This window comes from Callorhinus ursinus, unplaced genomic scaffold (genome assembly GCF_003265705.2).
Source record: "Callorhinus ursinus isolate GAN/ISIS: 27379988/994484 unplaced genomic scaffold, GSC_fseal_2.0 scaffold35, whole genome shotgun sequence".
Classification (NCBI taxonomy): domain Eukaryota; kingdom Metazoa; phylum Chordata; class Mammalia; order Carnivora; family Otariidae; genus Callorhinus; species Callorhinus ursinus.
The window spans coordinates 7,874,632-7,896,433 of NW_027397097.1; the positions used below are offsets into that span (position 1 = coordinate 7,874,632).

At 47.9% G+C, this 21,802-nt stretch overlaps 1 protein-coding gene across 2 annotated transcripts in view; it reads right to left on the reverse strand.

Moving 5' to 3' along the window:
• TENM4 (teneurin transmembrane protein 4) overlaps nucleotides 1-21,802 on the reverse strand; it is a 714,583-nt gene that overhangs the window by 124,152 nt on the left and 568,629 nt on the right. For both annotated transcript variants that reach the window (XM_073879780.1, XM_073879779.1), the window contains 2 exons: nucleotides 19,546-19,740; nucleotides 13,189-13,389 (listed from right to left, as the gene is read on the reverse strand). In XM_073879780.1, the coding sequence (XP_073735881.1) occupies nucleotides 13,189-13,389; nucleotides 19,546-19,740 (396 nt within the window). The remainder of the gene's footprint in view (nucleotides 1-13,188; nucleotides 13,390-19,545; nucleotides 19,741-21,802) is intronic.

The window sequence follows — 21,802 nt, forward strand, 5'->3', positions numbered from 1 at the left end:
CTCTCTGAACCATACCTCTTCACACCCAAAGTGAGGAGAGTAATCATGGTCCCCCACTAGGTGAGTGGGGATAATGGAAGAGAAGGGTATACGCGAAAGGCCCTGTGTAACTTATGCTATGTACACGACCCACTGATGAGGACTTAAGACATCTTGTATCAGCAGAGCTGCTACTCACCTAGCACAGGGGAATCTTCCTGAAGAGCAAAATACCAGCTTTTATAGTAAGCAGCCTCGAAATTTAGGTATGCTTTCTCTAGTCATCTCTCAGGGCACCATCAGTCAAGACCATCAAAACCCAGTTAGAAGCGTATGTATTTGTAGCCTTGGCTTCCTCTTGAAATCAGGTGAAAATCTCCAGCTGCCCTAACACGCTAATTCTGAGCCCATGAAGTGCTTGACAGAACCATACAGGACCCTGGAGATGAACCAGGTCAGGCCCAAGAACAAGTTAGCTCTTCTCGGAGGGAAAGCCATGTCCACACATCTTCCTTTCTGCCCTACCTCACTGTTGTACATACGTCTGTCTTCTCTCCAGACCAGGAGCCCCCCTAATGGCAGGCTCTAGCTTCTTCTCAACTTGGTTCCCCGGCAGCAGGTACCAGACGTAGCACAGCGTGAGATCTCCACAAATATTTGTTGAAAGAACAGATGAATAAAAAAAAAAAAAAAAAAGCTTCAGGGAAGAAGTGTTACATCAGTTGGGCTCAACTGTGTCTCAGGGCCATATTGTATAAAATTTATTTGGTTAGATATATTCACACAGGGGCTCGGTCTCCTTTGCGCCTAACCTTCTTAGGAACTCATCTGCAACCCCTGACTGAGAACTCTGTAATTTTAAAGGGTCTCAGCCCGTACACCCTCATGCACACCTTCCTTCTTGCTGCTGCTCACATCACGCCCATTCTCCTTCCATGATGTGGAAGGGAGTAGGCACGTGAGGAAGAAGTGGAAAAGGGCAGGGAAAGATATTAGGTTTGGCTATTGGCTAATCATGCCCCCAAAGCATATACATAAGGGAAAACACTGCCCCAGGCTCCTCTCATTAAATGTTAATCCCCATATGAGCCTGGATGAAGCCTGGGACCTAGAGCAGCTACATTTCAATTTGTCTGGACTTACTTGACAATCCTGTTCATTAAAATAGGTGGTAGGGAAAGCTGTGGCATTCCCCTAAAGGGACAGACTTACATCTATTCTTCTCATAAAATTTCTTCGACTTGGAAAGATGCTCAAAACTGCCACAAGTAGGGACTGGAAGGGGTCCCCACCCAAGGATCTGCGTGCTTTCCTGCTGAGCAAGGAGCAAACGCAGGGGAAACAGAGTCTGGGCCCCATGTGACCTCCTGGGAAGTCTTTTAATAAGTTTGTATTTAGCACTAAAAGGGGTAATAGGAAAAACTGTTCTATTTTGCTTAGGGCCTGAGGTTCTTAGAATGCCCTTAAGAAATTTTAAGGGAGGGTTAAATAATTTTAGATGATTCCTGCTAGGATTTTCTGTTTTCTCACTAGCTCACTGGAGTTAGGGCACAGCTGGGGGAATTTCTCTGAAATCCTCGTACACGTTAAGTCCAAGGCACACTAGATACCATTTGAAGCTAGAAACAAGGAGAAACTGTAGAACCCTTGCTGGTGGCACACAAATATTATCCCATGAAATCCTCACAACAGCCCTGCAATGGTATTTTCATTCCTGCATCAGAGTTGAGGGAACAGCTTGAAGAGATTAAGCGACTTGCTCAAAGGTACTTAACCAGAGTGAAGGCGACTATGATTGATATAGGTCTTTGGTCTGTGACTTGTGTGACCAGGTTGAGGAGCTCAGCTGTAATCTGACATATTCCCACGATTGTTAGTTATGTATTAGATCATCACCCCAGCTATAGTACAGGAGCTCTGAAGTCAGTCTGAGTCTCCTTCCTCACCCTGATCCAACATTACCGTATTAAGTACTTTTCCTTTTGTGTGTCTGTTTATCTGTCTGTTCATCTTCCATCCGTCTGCCTACCTAGCCATCTGTCCAATCCACCCAATTATTTAATCATTTAACCAGCTATCCAGTTACCAGGCCATCTAACAGCCCATCTGTCCACCCGTCCACCTGTCCGTCCGTCCGTCCGTCCATCCATCCATCCATCCATCATCCATCCATCCATCCAGCTCTGTGGCTTGGACAAGTTGCTTCATCCTTCTGTGCCTCAGCTTTCTCATCTGCAAAACAGGGTTTGTACACTAACATCTCAGGTTCATCTGTGAGGCTTAAATGAACACCATGTAATGTGCCTAGTATCATGCACATCTTTTACAGAGTAAACACTGTATGGCAACTATATCATGTTTATATGCTCCAAAGAGCCAGGAGAAGGGAGGGTTTAACAATACTGGGGAAAGCAAGGGGATGATGTGAATAACTGAGGTGCCCCTTAGCAGCTGGGGAGAACCAGATCTGGAGCATAATCTGGGGACAGCATTTTGCAGGCACCTCATCTTCTGGAGAGGGGTATGTAGGCTGAGACACGCTTAAGGGACAGGCCAGGATAATGGGAAAGCACTTCACCAATGGCTTAGTGTTCTCAGTGAGGTAAGAATCTCTGCTGATGGATAGATGTGGACATTGAAAGAGCCCCTTGGGGAACGAGAGCAAGAACGCACAAAGTACAAGAAGACCTGCAGCTGGAAGGGCCCAGGAAAGGCTAAAGATCATGAACATGAGGTGATTTGGCTTCCGGTGCTCGAAGTGGGCTGTAAGCTGAGAGATGGTGAGTGGCTGGGACGGTCATGGGTTTTGCAAGGTGGACGTGGAGAGAGGCACAGAGACAAGGGAAGCTGTGGGTGACGAAGGAGAACAGCTGGAGGTGAAGGACCACAGAACCAGGGGAGAATGATGGAGAAGGAGAGAGCTGGCTTTCAGCAGGAAGTGGCCTGCCTCTGGGATCCCCCTCAGATGGGTTTAGGGGTAAGACAGAAAACAAGGAGCAAAACTTAGGGGAGTGGTTTTTGTGATGAGATTGTGAGAGGACACTTCAGAGATGCTCTAGTCATTCTGCAGACAGGAAAGTAAGGGTCGAGAAAGCAGAAGTGCCTGCCCTTTGCCCCGGAGGACATGTGTGTCAGTATTTGAGCAAGAACTTGATGGCTGCCTTAGGAATGGTCATGGAAGGGGCCAGCTACACAAATGGCTGAAGCAGGGGCCATACCACACTCTGTGGCCCCTCCTCTGTTTCCATGGTCTGGGTTCCCCTCTTACCTCAATCTTCCCACGTTCAACTGTACATTGGCTCTGAGTTCTGGCTCCTCCTCTTTGAAGCCTCCTTCTAGTGCCCCAGCTGGGAAGTTTCACCTCCTGCCTTCTCAAAGCACTTGATGTGAACCTTTATCAGGGCAAATAGTCTCCCCGTGTTGCCTCCCCAGCCCTGCCATCGCCAGCCTCTACATTCCCTGGTGAGTCTTACACAGGAAATGTATCTTCTGACTACATCCATGTAACTATTCAAGGTTCTACCATTTTGCACAGAACAGAGGCTTGAATTCACAGACGCTGCTATAAGAGCTTGGTCTGCTACTTCCCAGCCACACAGCACACCTCTGAGCCTTAGCTTTGTTATTTATACAATGGCGGTAAGGATTCCTATCTGCCAGAACCCTAAACTTGATTTGAAAATATACTGAGCACCTACTATGTGCCAGCTACTCCTAGAGGCTAGGGTTTCAGAAATGACATTAAATTATTCCCGTCCTCAAGGAACTCAAGTCTACCCACATGTGTAAAGGAGCACCAAGCTGCCACCAGACCCAGCACACAGTAGGATACTTACAAGTTACCTTCTCTCCCATGGATAGATATCCCTGTATCTCTATATCAATATAGGTTTCAACACAGCACCCTTCTCCCTCCTTCTCTCACTAAATTGGGCGGATGGTTTTTAGTCTCAGTGCAGGTTTCAGGAAGAAGCCAGAAGGAGAGGAAGGTACAGGAAAGGAGCCTTCAACTTCCTTATGGTAATTGGTTTCCTTCTGACACTGAGGCCAAACCCAAGCCACTCTCGGGTGCTTTCCAACTTCCATCCCTCTCACCAGAGGGTCAGTGCTGCTCCCAGCCCTGCTCTGTCCCACAGATCCAGTTGGCAGAAAGCTAATGAGCCTTGGAAACCACATGGCCTTTCACCTCACTCGAGGAGCTTGGAGTGCTTTCAAACCAAGCAGAAAAGTGGATTCCAGGATGTTGGTGCATAGCAGTCCCCACACTTACTCCCCTAGGACCAGAATTTCGAGCTTTAGGAAGCACCTATCACAGGAAGCAGTAAGCCACTGCTATTCATCTTAATTGGAGGCTAATCTGGCTTCCTGATTAGAGGAGTTCAAACTTAGCTTGGAGGAGGCCTCCCAGTAGGGTCTGACTTTGCAGAAGGGTAACAAGGGAGGAAAGGGCTGGTGAGCACAGAAGCCGCATAACATGCCCAGGATGTGGATTTCTGGCCAGGGCTGGAACACTACCCAAACCTCACTGAAAGGGCCCAAATGGGTGAGCTGAAGAGACAGCGACGTTCAGTCCTCTTCCCAAAGACTCTGATATCCTTCTGTGAAAGGCCCATCTCTCCACCCAGTCACGTGCTCACCTATCTAAACTGGCTCCTGTACACTTCCACCTAGATGTCTCCCCGGCACCTCCAACTACATGCCAATATTAGAGTAAGCTTTCCAAAACTGAACCTCACCATATATCACACCTCTGCCTAAAATTTTTCAGTGGTTCCCACTGACAGATCAAACCTAAACTCTTTCAAGGCCATACGTGACTGAATGTCTGCTAACTTCCCTCACCTCTTCTCCCTCTCTCTAGTGCCACAAATATCCTAAGCAAAGCCACTCCAAACTACCGGTCTTTCCTGGAAAATGCCATGTTCTGTTGCATCTTTGTAACAGATTGCAAGTCTTTGACTTCTACAACTGGCTGCTGCAAGGTCCTTGTCTCTTCCTTCTCTCTCTGCCAACTCAAACCCAACCTATATCACCCACCTTAAATCCCGCTTCCTCTGGGAAGACCCTCTGATCATCCTGGCTGAAAGCCATCACTCTTTTCCTTGAGTCCCTGTAGTACCACCAGGTACCTCATGGTCAAGATCCAGTTTATGTGGCTCTTTGCAGTGGTATCCAATGAAGCAAAACCTTATGAACCTCATGCTTGATTCATCAACAGTATCAGCATGAACTTTGGAAATGGCCAACGGCAGAGTTATGCCAGGGATAAACATGGGCTCTGAGCCCAGAGAAAGATGGATTTGAATCCTTGTTTTCCCAGAGTGTCTCTGGGCAAATCCTTCAAGCTCTCTGAACTCTGGATCCCTGGGAGCAACACCATCTCCGGTGTCAGAGGCTTATGTATTTGTTGTCTGAATGAATCATGAAGCACGTACATGAGGAGCTCTGTAAATGTAAATAAAATTTCCATTCAAAGAACAGTTATTATTTTAAAATTACAAGTTATATACCAGCAGTTTGATTCAGGAAGACAACTGGAGATTGTGTACAAGTCATCAGCTTGGGCATCCAAACAGAAACCCGATTCTGAAGCCCAATTTCAGGAGGGCTTCTATTTACATACTGAAGAGCTCCAATCTGATCAAAAATGTTCTAGGGCTGTCAGGGGACATTCTCCCAAATTACAAAGCTGCCAGCTCCTGGTTTATCAACCTTTAACTCTGGCACTATTTAGTTACTACGCCTGTTTGGGCCCAGTTTCCCAGTCTTTGATTAAATGTTAGGAGCTGACCATCTCATTGTGTCTCAACAATGCATGCTACATCCCAGACAACTGGTGGGCTCTTCTCTGTCTCCTTCCAACACCTCCCCTTCTTTCTCTGCCTCAGTGTCAATCTCTTTGGTATTTACTATTCTGAACTTTGATTTCGGGCTATCACTTGCCATTGGGAAGGGATACAGGAAATGTCAAGTCTCAATGGATATTATTCCTCGGCTGAAATTCTAACCTCGGGTTTCTTCTTCCGTAACATACCTATACAGAAATAGCCCGGCCTGATCATTTCCTTTTGATGTTTAATTGGATGTCAGTGCTGTGCTTTCTGGGCTGAGAAGCTAATGCTTCTCAGAGAGGGAACAATTCTGGCTACACACATGAGAATTGTAGCAGGGAGAATGCTCACGCTGAATTTAATTTTCTCTCCCATCCATGAACGTAAGACAATTTCTCTGGCATTAAAGCATCTCACTCAGTCTTTCTGTCATTAATAAGAATTAAATTCTGTTCCCTCAAATTTAAATGTAATTATATTTGCCTCGTAAATAAAATTGAATTACCATTTTTAAAATTTAGCACTAATGCAAATGCTATGTTTAGAGCTTTGATTTTTTTTAACCCTGTTACTACTTTCAGCTTATTCTTATTTTTTTTAAACATTGGGCTTATTTTGTTGTCAACTGTGACTTAATTTGATAACAGATATTTTCTGCTCCCTATCTATCCAGTCATATTTGTTGTGAACTATGCTTTAGGATTTGCGTTTCTTTTTGGAAGGGGAGGAGAGGAATAGAGAGGAAATCAGCAGCTCAGAGGATCTGGGTTTGAATTTTGAAGATCCCCCCTCAGCGAAGGTGGAACCTAGTCCAGGTTAGGCTGAGAGAGCTAAAGAAGGTGCCCTGACATGAAGTCTCACAGGGAAATCTTCAGTGCACATTGAACAATTTTTTAATCCAAGATTTTCAGCCAGGCATTCAGTGGACCCCATGGCTTGGGCCCTGCCTACCTTTCTGGTCTTCCTTCTTCTACCCACCCCCACGGCTGCTACTCTCCAATCAGAGGCTGGATGTTCCAGATGATGCTCCCGCACACCTGGGTACTTCGCACACACTGTTCCCTCTGCCTGGACTCCCCCCACCGCCAGGCGCCCTCTAACGGTCTGGCTTACAAGTCTCCTCCCTGAGGAAGACTGTCTCAGCTTCTGCTCTCACCTTTCTTCCAGCTGAGCTCACTGCTCCTGCCCCTGTGCTCCCAAACCCCACATACACACATCAGTCAGAGCTCTTATCACGCCACCTAACTAGGTGTTGCCTCCTGAGTGGGCTGACGCTCTCTGATCCTCGGTGCCCAGAATAGCACCCAGCATGCAGGGAGTTCCAGGAAGGGTCATGAGTGAATGAGGTGGATGTCTGTTACTGTCAGGGGCAGGGGCAGGGGCAGGTCTGGAGCTGTTCTGGGATGCTCTCTCTGTGAGGCTGTGCCCCTCTCTGGAATTGAGCTCAGAAAGCTCGTTATCTGGCAGGAAGCTGATGCTAATGCTGTTTGGCCCTTGTGCTGTTGTTTGGGGATAAATATGTCAGCTCATTAATAGTTTCATCTAGACTCAATGACCAGGGATGGGCTGGGGGGAGTGGGTGGCAGAGGGTCAGAAACCGCAAGGAAGCTGAGTCGCTGAGAGACAAAGCAAGTTGTTCAAGGTTACACAGACTCAAGTCCAGGTCTGGCTCCAAACCTTCACTGTATAAATTGTTCTCAGACTTAAATTTGCAAGAGTCTAAGGGCTGTTTGGCTAATTTAGATTTAATCACGCATTCTAAAAATATATACTTTATTTATTGAGTGCTTATTGAATGCCAGCACCATGCTAGGCATTTTATACATATGTATTAAAGCTAATTTGAAAAACAACCCTGCAAAGCAGGTATCATTAGCCATATTCTTTGGATAAGCTCAGTCTTAAAAAATCTAGCTTGGTCCCAGTCCAAAAGCCATGCGGTTCTTTCCGACTGCACATGCTACCTCCGAACCCATCCTCTAAATCTCCACCTGTTATTCCATGAAACTCAACTGCAATGAAATGATAAGAATCATAAACCATTAGCATAGGCATTTTACAGGCAGAATCTCTGTCATGTACTGCTTCTGTGAGTCAGCAACCCAAAGGAATGCAATGTCGCAAGAGGACCCTTACACATAGAAGTTATTTATGGAAGACAAGACTGGAGCGAGCTCACAGAGCAGTGGAAATAAGGAGTGAATTTATGAGACTGAGGGACCGAGGCTACTGGGCAGGGGCAGAGGGGGAGGAAGACCTGAAGGAGAGCCAGCAGAGGGGCAAACGATGGGTCTAAGGGACCACATGTGAAATGGTGTCCTGGAAAACATCAATGAGCCTGAAATCTTCTTAAGGAGTCATTAGGCTCTGAAAGAAAGGTAAACTTTTCTACTTGTAAGGATCATCTTGGAGAGGTTAAATTCCTTCCCTTTTCTAAGGCAGTCAAGAGAATGAAAGTCCAACTTGGGGTTGGTAGGGACAGTCACTCGGCTCAGCAGCGCTGGTGGGCACACCCACTTTATGCATAAGCAGATGAGGCATCCAGCCCACAAGGGCTGCTCCTCAGGGAAAACTTGAAGGAGGTGAAATGATGCCAGCTCTCCTCCAGGAGGGGTTCTGGCTGGCGGGCAAGGCACACGAAACTGACATGAGCTAGGTCTGGAAACTGACAGAGAAGGAGCCCAGGGATTTTGGTTTTAGCTCTGCAGGGCGTGCGCCCCTGCATGCGTGTGAGCGTGTGTGTGTGTGTGTGTGTGTGTGTGTGTGTGTGTGTGTGTGCAAGGATGTGGGGGTACACAGGAGGGGCCTTAGAGAACAGATTAGACTGGTAATGTGCTGGGTTCTTCCTGGGCAGAGCCTCTAGCTTCTTCTTTGATGTGTCGCTGGGTAAGTCATTTATTGAGTAATCGCTGAGAACCTAACCCATATCAGGCCCTGCGTTAGGGATACTGGTAGACCCTAACCACATAGAGTTCACAGCTTGGCAAGAGAGAGGCAAGATTACAATATATTGCTCAGTATACCACAGAGCTTGGGAGAGGGCTTGGAGCCATATCTGGTTTGAATTGGACTCTGCCACTTACCGATGGGGGGATGCCGGCAAGGAATTTCACTTTTCTGAGCTTCAGCTTCCTTATCTAGAAAATGGAACTGGTAATACTTTCTTTACACTTTTCATATGAACCTTAACTAAGATAATGGTTGTAATGCACTGTTCAGTAGTTGGTACACGGTAAGCACTAAGAAATGGGTGGCTCTTTAAGTAACGCTCCATCCTTGTAAGGAAACCTCTTTGGATGGAAAGGGGGCTTGAGGCAAGAGCTGAGGACTTGGAAACAGAGCTCCTAGATTTAATTCACACTCTGCCACCACTTAGCTGAGTTACTTTGGAAGGCAGCTATGCTCACCACTATACCACCAACGCTAGCTGAGTTACTTTGGACAAGTCATTTCCTTTCTCCAGCTCTTTACCATCGGTAACACTAACAATCACCACCACCATCATCACTACTATCATCCCCCCAAGACTGGAAAAGCCAAGTCCCACTGGGTGCAGAGTTGAGGACACCGGGGTGTGGGGCGTGGGGCCTATAACCCATGCTCTTCCAGGCCATAGGCATTTGTCCCAACAGTTATCTTACACTGTTTGTCAGGAAGGAATATCCCATGAAGGAGGCTAGATTTCAGGAGGAATTTCTGAGCTGAGATGGAAGCCAAGCTGCTGGGAAGTTGGGGGTCTGAGTAAATCCTTACATAAAATCTGACTTCACTGTTTCCACAAGTGTAACCACAGTGCTGAGGAACTTGTCAGCTCACATTTCATGACAGGCCGGTCGCTGAGTACAGGGCATGTTGATTTCAGCTGCTTTCACTAAATCCTGTTCCCCGGGCCAAAGAGTGAGACATCTCTTCATCTCGGAAGAGGTGGTCCTCCTTCCTATGAGGGCCCAGTGGTGATTTCTGCCAACCCCACAAGCCACAGTCGGTGCCGATGGTGTGAGGAGCACTTCGGGTGAGCTGCAGCTGCCTCTCACGGGGGTCCAAGTCGTGCCAGACGTGGCGTCAACCACTTTACCTCCATCTTCTCACTGAATCCTTACCACAGTCCCATAGGTGATTTTACCATGAAGGAAACTGAGGTGGCAGGGGTGGCGAAGTTAAGCAACTTGCCGAAGCCATTCTACTAGCAGGGAGTAGATTTTCTGAGGCGAAGTCCAGTGCCTGTCCCACCACCTTGTAGCTAACCCCCTGGACATAGAGACAGCCCCCCAGCTTCAGCGGCATCCAGTCAGTAAGGCAGTTCTTGCTCAGCTTTGTGGCAAAAACTCGATAGCTTTCAAACAGCTTCCACTGGCTGAAGTGCCCTCGGAAGGGCGGTAGGAGAGAGACGCGAAGCGCTCACTCTAGCCAGGCACTATTCGATGTGCATACATACGTTCTAGAATTTGACGGTCACATGAGCTTTGAGGGAGACATCATTATCTCCAGTTTTCAGATCAGGAAACTGAATTCCAGAAAAGCCAGTACCTTGCCAAGGTCACACAGTTAGCACATGGCAGTGGCGGGACCGAGGCCAGCAGGTACCGCGGATACAGGGTGGGGGGCAAGAGAGAACCACCTTCCCAGTGTCTTTGCTCACCTTCTGCCTGGCTTCTGGGGGGAGGGACAGCTGAGGAGAAACAGTGGCCCGTGGAGAAGCGACGCGGAGTGCTGGGCCGCAAGGTGAGGCCCAGGGGCCCCAGGCTGAACGTTGGCTGCCAGCCTCCTCGGGCAAGCCTGGCAACCCCCTGAGCCTCAAGGTGATGTCTTACCTGGTCACCCTGCCCACGGGGTTGTCACCGTGGGAGTGTGTGTGCGTGTGTGATGTATCTCTGTAGGCTGGGAAGCACTTGACAAACACAAATTGCCAGGGGAGACAGTAATTTTGAAGCCATCTTTGAAATTCCTGGCCGGGTTGGCAGTCATGACACTGTTTTTGTCAGCTGTAGTTTGGAGATTTAAAAACTATAATCTACATTTCTGAAAAGGCATATTTCATCTTGCCTCTATCAAATGTCTTCATTAATATCAGGGGCTCTCATCAGTGGCTGTTTTAGTCATAATCATAACAGCAGCTAACATTTACTGAGCCCATATCACAAGCTGAGTAGCATGCTAAGTGCTTATTTAATATCATCTTAAATAATTCACCACATGATAATTTTCCAAATAATAACCCTAGAAGGTAGGGAATGTCACCACCTCCATTTTACAGCTCAGAGAGGGGAAGGAACTTGCCCAGAGTTATAACTAGGACCAGGGTTTGAACCAAGGTTTGTTGAGCTCAGGGACACTTCTCATCACTTGGAACTCCTCTGCCTTTGCACACAAGGCCATATACACGTTTGACACCAGTTATGGGGGAGTGGTGTACGAGGAAGGGAGGAAGACGAGCTCTCACAGTTCTATTCAAAGTCCCTTCCATTGGGTCTGCCATGTCCTTTTACAGGACCAATGAAAGAATACTTAGTGATCTCACCCAAAGTTATACCTGCCTCCGTGAAAGGCTGTACAGTTTCATCCGGGATTAACAATGCACAGACAGTTATATACCTATCATAAATTAGCTTTGTGGCCACATAACAAACAATACAAGCCAGTGTAGCTGCAAGAGGACCATTTTTTTATATTGCTATAAACGGAGCTATATAAAAAGAATTATTCCTAAGATCCTGCGCATCTGTGTTTGCAATCATGTCTTAATGCGAGCTTTGCAAACAAGGATACAAGTCCAATTTAGACTGCATGTTGAACATCAATTCTCCATTTAATGGGGCAAGGTAGTTCAGAGTATTCCAAAGGCACAAATGCTGCATGGATCTCATTTTTGCCAAAGGCCTCAGCCATCTTTCCTGATCACAAAAAGGACTGTTAACACGCAACATAATGAGTTCATTTGAGCTGCACTCTGTTTACAGTGTGGCGTGGTAAAGAAAGTGATTTAAGTAAAAAAAACAAAAAACAAAACCATAGTGGGGGATGCTGCCACTTTTTAGCTGTGTGTCCTTGGGTGGGATTACTTAAAAATTTTCTGTGCCTTAGCTTCTTTATCATGATTTCTCTTCATTTGTTTGTTTGCTGTCTCCCTCAGTGGAAGCTCAACAAAGATCGGGACTTTCTTATCTCTTTGTAACTCCGATTAGAAGAGTGTCTAGTACATAGGAGGTATTCAAAAGTATTCACTGATTAAAGTATTATGTAAATCAGTGAAACAGGGGTGATGATACCTTTCCTGCAGGGCTTTCATGTGGATTTAAACAGTGGACTCTGTTGAAATGAGATCTGAGAAGTGAACACACCTACCATATCCCAGTACTGTGCTAGGTGAGGCACACATGTTTTCATTCAGCCCTCCTCTGGAGAGCGTCTACAAATCGTAAAGCACTTATGAACAGAAGGGTGCCAATGTAATGATCCTCTGAATGTTATATATATATAAACCCTCTATATATGAACTGAACACTACAGTGAAGAACACATTCAATCATGTGTCCTTTCAGGTGTTTATTATCCATTCATCAGTATTTCTCAAGCAGCTGCCGTGGGCCAGGCCTGTGTTGAGTCCTGGGCATGGAGGGTGAACAGACACGTTTGCTATCTTCATGGAACTTACTGGCTAGCAGAGAATCTGGCCAGAAGGGCTGGTGGGGATCAGGTCACAGAGAACCCTAAATAATACACTGATTTCAGACTTTATTCTGATGAACGAGTGAAACCAAAGTGTTTGAGAGCTGGGACCCGAGGCCCCCACGTTTTTTTAGAGCGGTGGGGGGAGGAAGGGTGGGGCAGAGGGAGCAAGGGAATCCCAAGCAGCCCAAGCAGGCTCCCTGCTGAGTGTGGAGCCCGACCTGGGGCTCGATCTCACAACACTGAGATCACGAGCCGAGCTGAAATCGACAGTCAGACGCTTAACCGAATGAGCCACCCAGGTGCCCCTGGACCTGAGTCCTTTAAAGCCTCATCCCCGCAGGTCTCACCTAGGCACACTGTTCCCTAGGGCCTTTCCTCTAGGATGACCACCGTAACATGGGAGATGACATTTCAATCTACTCTTCTAATTCACATGGTTATAGGGCAATGTTTTCACTCTCAAGGCACCACTATGGAAGAAATGATGTGAAGATTAATTTCTGAATCCTCTGCTGATCTAAAAGTACAGGTGCTGAAGGATGGTGTTCAGGGGAAGAGGAAAAGTAACACCCCCCCTGCCCGCCACCCCCCCGCCCCCAGCTAAATGACTGGGAACAGGGTCAGATCACTGATGGGGAATGAATGGTGAACATGTAATGGTGGAAAGCTCCTCCCTCCGGCCACGTGGTGCCCTTCTCCCCACACTTACCGATAGAACAGTCGTGTCCTGTCCAGCTTGGGTCACAGCTGCAAAGGCCGGTGTCTGGGAGGAAGGTTCCGTGGCCCGAACACTGGTCCAAGCACGTGGCCCTGGGCGTCTCACAGTTGGTGCCTCCCCATCCCACGGAGCAGTGGCACTCGCCTCTCACACACACACCCCGGCCTGAACACGTGGGGTCCATGCAGTCCACTGTGACACGGAGCATAGAGAACAGAGAGAACACAGGTGAGCATCTGACCAGTGAAGTGGTGAAGTACTACACTTTGTAGTGGAGGGGCTTCACCCTGGGGAGAGGACACAGACTTCCTGTGCAGGGGCCACTGAATATAGTAAAGAGAAAGAACTTGAATGAACAGTAGGCCTGGGTTCCTGGCTTGATAGGAGGCTGACTGTTTACCTAGGGGAGGTTCCCTTGCCTGTAAAATGTGGGTACAAATTCCTACTTCTTGGTTTGTAAGGCAGAGTAAGAAATGCATATCAAGGGGCACCTGGCTAGCTCAGTTGGTAAAGCATGTGACTCTTGATCTCATGGTTATGAGTTCAAGCCCCATGTTGGGTGTGGAGCCTACTTAAAAAAACAAAAAAAGAAATATATATCAAGTGTTAGCATGGTACCCAGTGCCTGTGATGCCTGTGATAACTGCACCAGTTAGCAGACAAGACTTCATTTTGTTCCCTTCTGTGTATCCAACTCCTAGAATGGTGCTCAGTGCATAGGAGGTACTCAAGAAATCTTTGTCGAATAAACTATTATTGTTTACCACTTCACAATACAGTCTTACCATGAAGGTGGGACTCAAAGAGATTCCTCAGTTGAAAAGAGAATTTATTTTTCATTTAAATTCCATTAGATATTATCATCTTCCCAAAGTTCCTGTGATTGACACAAACTTTCAAATTTCAAACCCTCACTTTCCAGAGGGCAAACATTTCAATGACTATTCAAAATTACATGCACTGCCATGAGAGACTCTGGACTCCAGGAAAACAAACTGAGGGTTGCAGAAGGGAGGGGGTGGGGGGGTGGGGTGACCGAGCGATGGCCATTGAGGAGGGCACGTGACGTGATGTGCACTGGGTGTTATATGCAACTAATGAATCACTGAACACTACATCAAAAACTAATGATGCACTACTATATGTTGGCGAATTGAACTTAAAAAAAAAAAACCCCAAAACCCGACAAAATTATATTCACAGGCTTTGCACAGCTTCTCCTCATGTAGTGGGTGAACTATATAGCTGTGGCTCACAGCCAGGCAACCCCTGTAGGGCTCCTAGAGCCCAAGGTCAAGGTGGTCTCAAGAGACCAACCCAGAAATAGAGAAAGGAGAATCACATTGTGGGTTACCTTCTCTGTGCTTGCACTATAGGAAGTGCTTTACATATATCCTCAGAATCAGTTTCCTCCATAACCCAGTGAAGTACAGATGAGGAAATTAAGGCTCAGAGAGGCAAATAATTTATGCCAGATCATACAGTTAACCCTGCCAGAGAGGAATCTGAAGGTCTGTCGGATTCTGAAGCCAATATTTGTTACTGGGGATGATTTTCCTAAATCAAAGCTTTAGCTATGGGGCTGCACAAAATTAACAGAGACCTCTAATCTTCCGTAAAGCCCTGCACAGAAAAAGCGGAAGGCTCCAGTTCACATGGAAAGTGCAAAAGGCAGCAGAGAGAAGACAGAGTTGGCAAAGGCTGGTCCAACTCTACCAAAAAGTTGTGAGATCTGTCTTTCATTTTAGGAAGGCAGAGGATTCCCATTCCTCTTGCAATTGTAGGGAAGAGTGGTGTCCTGGTAGGGCTGCCACGTGCAATACCTGGAAAAAGGGTTGACGGTGCTGTAGCGGGTGTGGTCAGCTTCCTCCAGGAAGCCCTCCAGAGGAAGCCCTGTGCTCCACAGGAAGGAACTTGGCATCCGATCTTGGAGGTCCTAGGTTCAAGGGTCATGGGACAAAGGCACACCAACCTCCCTCCAAGTGTCCTGTTGGCACGGTTCTAGGACCACCGTCAAGTCACGTACCTCCTCCGAACTTCCCGTGTCAAAATTATCTAACTCTCAGTTGCTAATGAGGACACTGAGGATTTGGAAGGACCATGTGAGCTATACACTGTTGCCAAGAAGTTACTTTTCCATCCTATCACGACCTTCAGTGGCATGACTTGGGTAACCTGGAGAGAGGCGCTTTTACTTTATTTATAATTCAGGCATGATTTTTCTTCATTGATTAATTAAATTTTATAACCCCACATGTTTGACTTTTGCAGAAAAGATGGGGGAAACCTGGCCTGGGTATGTTAAAGTCACAGACACAAATGGACAGAGACTGTACAAATGGCCACATTCTGGGAACACAGTGTCTGTCTGAGGGCCAGCTTTATCAAGATAGCTCTTTTACTTTTTAGGTCTTGAAAAGGAGTTCAATTTAATGACCTCAATGAGACCTCAGAAGGTCAAAAGTCAGGAGCAATCATTTGCAACAACAATAATAATAACAACTAGTACTGATGTGGTCCCTCTTCTAGGCCATATTTTGCTATTCAACCATTTACCTACATGGTCTCATTTAACTCTAGTGACAATTCTTTGAGGTAGATACCATTATTATCCCCATTTCATAGATGGGGAAATGAAAGCACAGAGAGGTTAAATAACTTGCCCAAGATCACACAGTGGTAAGTGGAGGAATTTAAATTTGAATCACTCTTTCCTGGTACACATCTCTTGCTATTTCTTCTGTAATCTTACTGGTTCAAAAATACACACATACATATATACAGACCCAAATGGTTAAAAAATAGAAATAAAAGCAAAACAAACCAAGAAAAGAAATAGAACAAAGTGGAGAATTAGTAAAGCCAAACGAAGGCAAAGAATCTTCTCTCGTAGTCTCTGGACACCACTTCATGATGGTTAAAGCATGACCCACTGGAGTTCCTGGTAATTAAAAATAATAAAAATAATAACAGTGATATATTTTCATGACCAGCCTCACATCTCAGAACCTCAGAAGGATTATTCTGGCCCATTAGGCTACTATGATAATTCCCTAGATCCAGAGAACTTTCCAATTTGACAGGAAACGACTCAGCAATTCTTGTCCTGAGGCCCATAAAGGTATTTCCCGTTCTGGGAGGGCCTGGGCCCAGGCTTCGGGGTTGACGCTGTCTCTGAGGCGCCCTTGAGGTTGAATCTATAAATCTGCACTGTTAGCAAGCAAGCCGAGAGGGTGCCAAGTTTAGCAAGAGGCCCTTGGCGTCACAGTCCTGCTCCTCAGACACAATAAGTCTGAGAGGGACCCAGGAACCAGCAAAGCGAATCCCGCACTCTCAGAAGATGGTCCAGGCAGGGAACGAAGACCAGAAGGCACGCACGACAGGACTGCACCTCAAGAGAAGGCCACTCGGCTGAAGTGGCGAGTGGGACCCCCACAGGGAGGATGCTGTCCCTGCTGACCCGATGCCTACAGCCATTATCTACACCACCGTGACGCCCTGGTAGAGACATCCTCCGTAGACTCGAGGTCTACCCTCGCTTTCTGGGGCCTCTGGGGTGATGGGAACCTAGGATGGGATGAAAGCTGTCTTCCTTCTATCACACCAAGACGGTTTCACAAATGACACCTGCTTCCCTGGGAGCCGTGGGTCGCGTGGGGAGACCCAGCCAGCCCGCGGTGGGGGAGTTCTACGCTGAAGGAGCAGGAGAGAGGTTGGCAGGGAAGTGGGCCAAACTCTGGGTAGAAGACAGTCTAACTTAGTTTCTGGTTAGGCGAGGGGCCAAACAGTTACCTGTTTTTTTCCTCTGCAGAGCCTGCCATTCAAGCCAAAATTTCTGGCAGAAGCTTAGCCCGTTAACAAAAGGAGGAGGCCTGCACGGCCAAGCTGCAAACACAACTCTTCCCCCAAAATGTGCCCCGCTTCAGTGACCACACAAGCTACTGGATGCTCTTCAGGACCAAAACACAGTGTCACTTTGCACTGCAAAAGGCCTAAGGTGTTTTCTTCTGTCCCTCCCCCGCCAGCCTCCCTCCAAGCGTCCTGTTGGCACGGTTCGGGCTTTAAAAAATACGGGGCAATAAACTTCAGAAGAAGAAGAAGAGGGAGACAGGGAAAAAGTAAGCTTGTTAGTCGATGTTTTATAAACACGGTGAAACCCGTCAGAAGAGAGCTGAGGGAGGAGGAGGAGAAAGGGGAGCGGGGCAGGGGGGCGAGGAAGGCCCCAAGAAGCCCGCTTTATAAACACAAGGACTGCGCAGTGACGCTGCACCAGGGAAACAGAAATAATAAAGGGAGTCAGTACCACATGGCCCTCCTCAGAAAAGAAAGGAGTCAAAACACTTTTTTCAAATAGATAACGTATATCAAAGAGCTCAACAATTTTTTTTGCTCTTTGTAAGTAAGCCTGCCTGCTGGGGCCCTGTCCAGAGCCAGCTGAGCTGGGGAGAGGACAGCGGGCCTTCCCTGACCCCCACAACGCACTGGGCTTCAGGGTGGGACAACCCCACTGTTTCAAGAGGAATCTCCTGTTTGTTCTTCTTTTCTTCTCAGGGTCTTCACCTCAAGTGACTCAAATGCAAGGGGAAAGCAGATGAAGGTCACCATTGTCGAGATGAGAAAGCGAAGTGCCTTTGTTCCAGAGGCTGGCGCTCCTCCTTTCTCAGACAGCCCAAAGTAATCCCCATCAAAGTTAATAGGTCTGAATCAGGACCTCCAGGCACACTTGGGGTTTACAGGCAGCCTGTCTCAGAGAGGCGCTGCTTTTCAGACACTAATCCTTTCCTGTTCTGCACTCTTTGGAAGTGGGCCCGTTACATCGGCTCTCTTTTTTTTTTTTTTTTTAAGATTTTATTTATTTATTTGACAGAGAGAGACACAGCGAGAGAGAGAACACAAGCAGGGGGAGTGGGAGAGGGAGAAGCGGGCTTCCCGCGGAGCAGGGAGCCCGATGCTGATGCCGGGCTCGATCCCAAGACCCTGGGATCATGACCTGAGCCGAAGGCAGATGCTTAATGACTGAGCCACCCAGGCGCCCCTCGGCTCTCTTTTTTTTCCTTTTTCTCTTTCTTTCTTTCTTTCTTTCTTTCTTTCTTTCTTTCTTTCTTTCTGAGAGAAATGATACCTTGAGAGGGGCCTATGTGTTAAATCCCAAATGGGTTAGAAGGCTAGCTCTCCTTTGGAGCCTCTTCCATCCGCCACGAAGATGCCAGCGCCCTAGATGGTGGGCAGTGGGAGGGAAGCCCATTAGCAGCGTCCACCAGTTGCAACAGCCACGTCCACCCATTTCCAAAGACCTTGGATAAAGTGATTGGGGTGAAACAGGAAATGTGCTTCAACTGTCCCCAGATTAATACTAATAATATAAGACCTAACATTTATGGGCATTTATTATGTGTCAGACACTGAGCTAAGTGCTTTACATGGGTCATTTAATTCAATCCTTATGATGGCCCTCTGAGGAAGGAAATCCCATTTTACTGATGAGGGAAGCGAGGCTAGTTAGTGGCACAACCAGCAACCAGGACTCAAACCTACATCTGATCCCAGAGCATGCACTCTTAAAAGCCACTCATATATATATTGCTTGTGAATAAGACCCTTCTTGTCTACAAATCCCATGCAGGCAAGAAGAAAGAGGGCTCTGAAGTCAGAAGACCTGGGGTGGGTCCCAGCCCTGCTGCTGGCTAGCTCCATGACCGCGGGCCTGCAGCTGCCCTTCCTCAGGCCACAGAAATGCTCACATATCTCACCAGATGAGATTGCCTAGGGAAGAACTGGTGCACTGTTAAAGTGGAAGCTCACTTTCTAGCCTCCACTACACATAGTTTACTTTATGAAGGAGAGAGACACACTCACAAGCGCTGATGAGCTACACACACACACACACACACACACACACACACGCACACCTGTGCTAACAGAGGGCAGAGTCTGAAGGTCTATAACAGACTCTTACTTAAGACATGGAGAGAATATGAGCTCAAAGGGGAGGAGAAAGAACCTGGGCTTGGGGGCCAGAAACACTGGGCTCAACCCCAGCGCCGCCACCTGCAGCTGTGTGACCCTGGGCAGGTCATGTGACTCTCTGAGTCCCAGTTCCCCTAACTATAAAACAGAGATAATTACCTCACCCTGTCAGTTGGTTAAATGATCTAAGGCTTCCAGGACACAGCCTGCATACAGTGAGACTTCTTTTTCCTTCACCAGCTAGGGCTCCCATTTGCCTGTTTTCTTGTGCTAAGTTAACTATCGCTGCTGGTGGGTGCCCAGCTGGGGGCAGAGCTGCGCCCTGCACCCTGGAAGCGCTCCGAGAGCAGGTGGGCCGCCCACCCCACTCCGAGGTCCTACCTTCCTCACAGCTCTCGCCCTTGTAGCCGGGGTTGCAGATGCAGGTGCCCATGATGCAGGTGCCGTGGTTGCTGCAGGCCACGTCGATGCACTGGCTGGTGGGCACGTCGCACTCGGCGCCCTTCCAGCCGCTGTGGCACAGGCACCGGCCCTTCATGTACTGGCCGTTTCCGCTACACAGCACGGGGCAGGAGGCTGCGGAGACAGTACGGCAAGTCTGGCGTGAATCGACGCCTGGCGCGGCCCACCTGCCTTTGTCCCTTTCTCCCTTCGGCCTGCAGGCCGGACCAAGAGCCTCAGGTGCTTTGCCACAGTCCCCGTGTGTATCCATCTGTCTGTGTCTCCGGCTTTATTTCATTCTGGTTTAAACACATGTGGAACTGTAGGCTAGGCTGTGCCGTGCAGGGCCTGGTGGAGTTAAGCGCCCACTGAACGCTGCTCTCCTCCATCCCCCTTGTACTATGGGTACAGCATGGTGGTGGGGCCAGGACCCTGACGCACAAAGCTTCCATCTGTTCCTTGGTCTTACTGGGCCTCCTGCCTGCCCCAATCTCCAGCCCCTCCAGCACCCTCCCGACAGCATTCCATTTTGTTCCCTGTGCCCCATCTGCAGCACCACCTGCTGTCTCTCTAACCCAGCAAAGCTCAGCCTTTCTTGCCTTTTGGGCTCCACGCAAGCCCCACACACTACTGTCCCCATAAGAGAATAGCTCAGCCCAACTTGGCTCTTTAAAGTATTACCTTCCCATTCTGCCTCTTAGCATAAAGTGCTTCGTGATCATCCGTATGAAGGACACGATATAAAAATAAATTATATTGCACTGTGCAGTAAATACCTACCAGCCTTACCGAGATACAATAAGGCTGTTTTATACATGACTTTCAAGTTTAAGTGTGGATGGGATGAGACAGTAATTCTTGTTAGAGGGAATGACTCATCTCTTCTCGTTGCACCCCCTTCCCCTGGCCCCCACCTGGCTTCTTTCCTTTTAGAGGCACTCAGTAGGTAATCACTGTGGTTCCTTGGGGCTGCAGCTCTGCAATCTCAAACGGAGTCTCTTCCACATTAGGAAGAATAAGCTGAAGCCCCTAAACAGTATCATGTCACGGTATTTGCTGGGCACTCTGAAAAACCACCTCCATGTCCCACTGACGAACGACTGTTCAAGCATCAGGTCAGGATTCCAATGTCACCCCATCCAGGGAGCTTTCCTGGTCCTCACTGCGTCCAAGCTAAGACAGCCGCTCCCTGAATTTAACCTTGCTGTAGCGTGTTTCACTTGCTAATGACTGCTTTGTCATCGTCTACTTACTTGTCTGTCGCCCGCACACCCCCCCCGCGCCCCCCCCCTGCCCCGACCAGACTAAGAGCTCCTGGGAGGGGCCTCGCTCAGTGCTCTAATCCCAGCACCTAGCATGGGAACAAGCCCCAAAGGGCACTAAGCAAACGCTTGCTGAAGGATTGAAGAGGTGGGAAGACCAAAGGAAGGAGCCATTTCAGTTTCCCAAGAGGAGTGCCAAAGCCTCAGGACTACCAAGCTCCTTTGGCTTCGCCCTGTTGACTCTTCCAAGGACAGAAAGGAAGGCCAAATGGCACAGGGCACATCATGGGTAGCCTTTAAGCCATCTCAGTACTGGTCATCATTAGCACTGTCCGTGCCCAGATATGAGGCAACATTAGGTCCCGTGTGGCGCAAAGCAGCCCCCCACCCAACCCCTCCCCTCAGTGGTCTCAGCAGAGATCCCGGCACCATGGAGCAGCAACGCAGGCCCAGCCACAAGGCCAGAGAGACCACACTTGTGACGTGACCGGCAAAGCCCCTTGGCACATGTCAATTATCCTTCAATAATCAAAAAACAAAACGAAACAACCTCCCCCCCCAAAAAAAACCCACCAAAGGCACTTGGCAAAGGCTGAGCACTCCTCAAAAGGGAAATCAACTTTTTTTCCTTTAAGTTTTTTATTGTTATGTTAATCACCATACATTACATCATTAGTTTTTGATGTAGTGTTCCATGATTCATTGTTTGCGTATAACACCCAGTGCTCCACGCAGAACGTGCCCTCCTTAATACCCATCACCAGCTAACCCATCCCCCCACCCCCTCCCCTCTAGAACCCTCAGTTTGTTTTTCAGAGTCCATCGTCTCTCATGGTTCGTCTCCCCCTCCGATTTACTCCCCTTCATTCTTCCCCTCCTGCTATCTTCTTTTTTTTTTTTTTCTTAACATATATTGCATTATTTGTTTCAGAAGT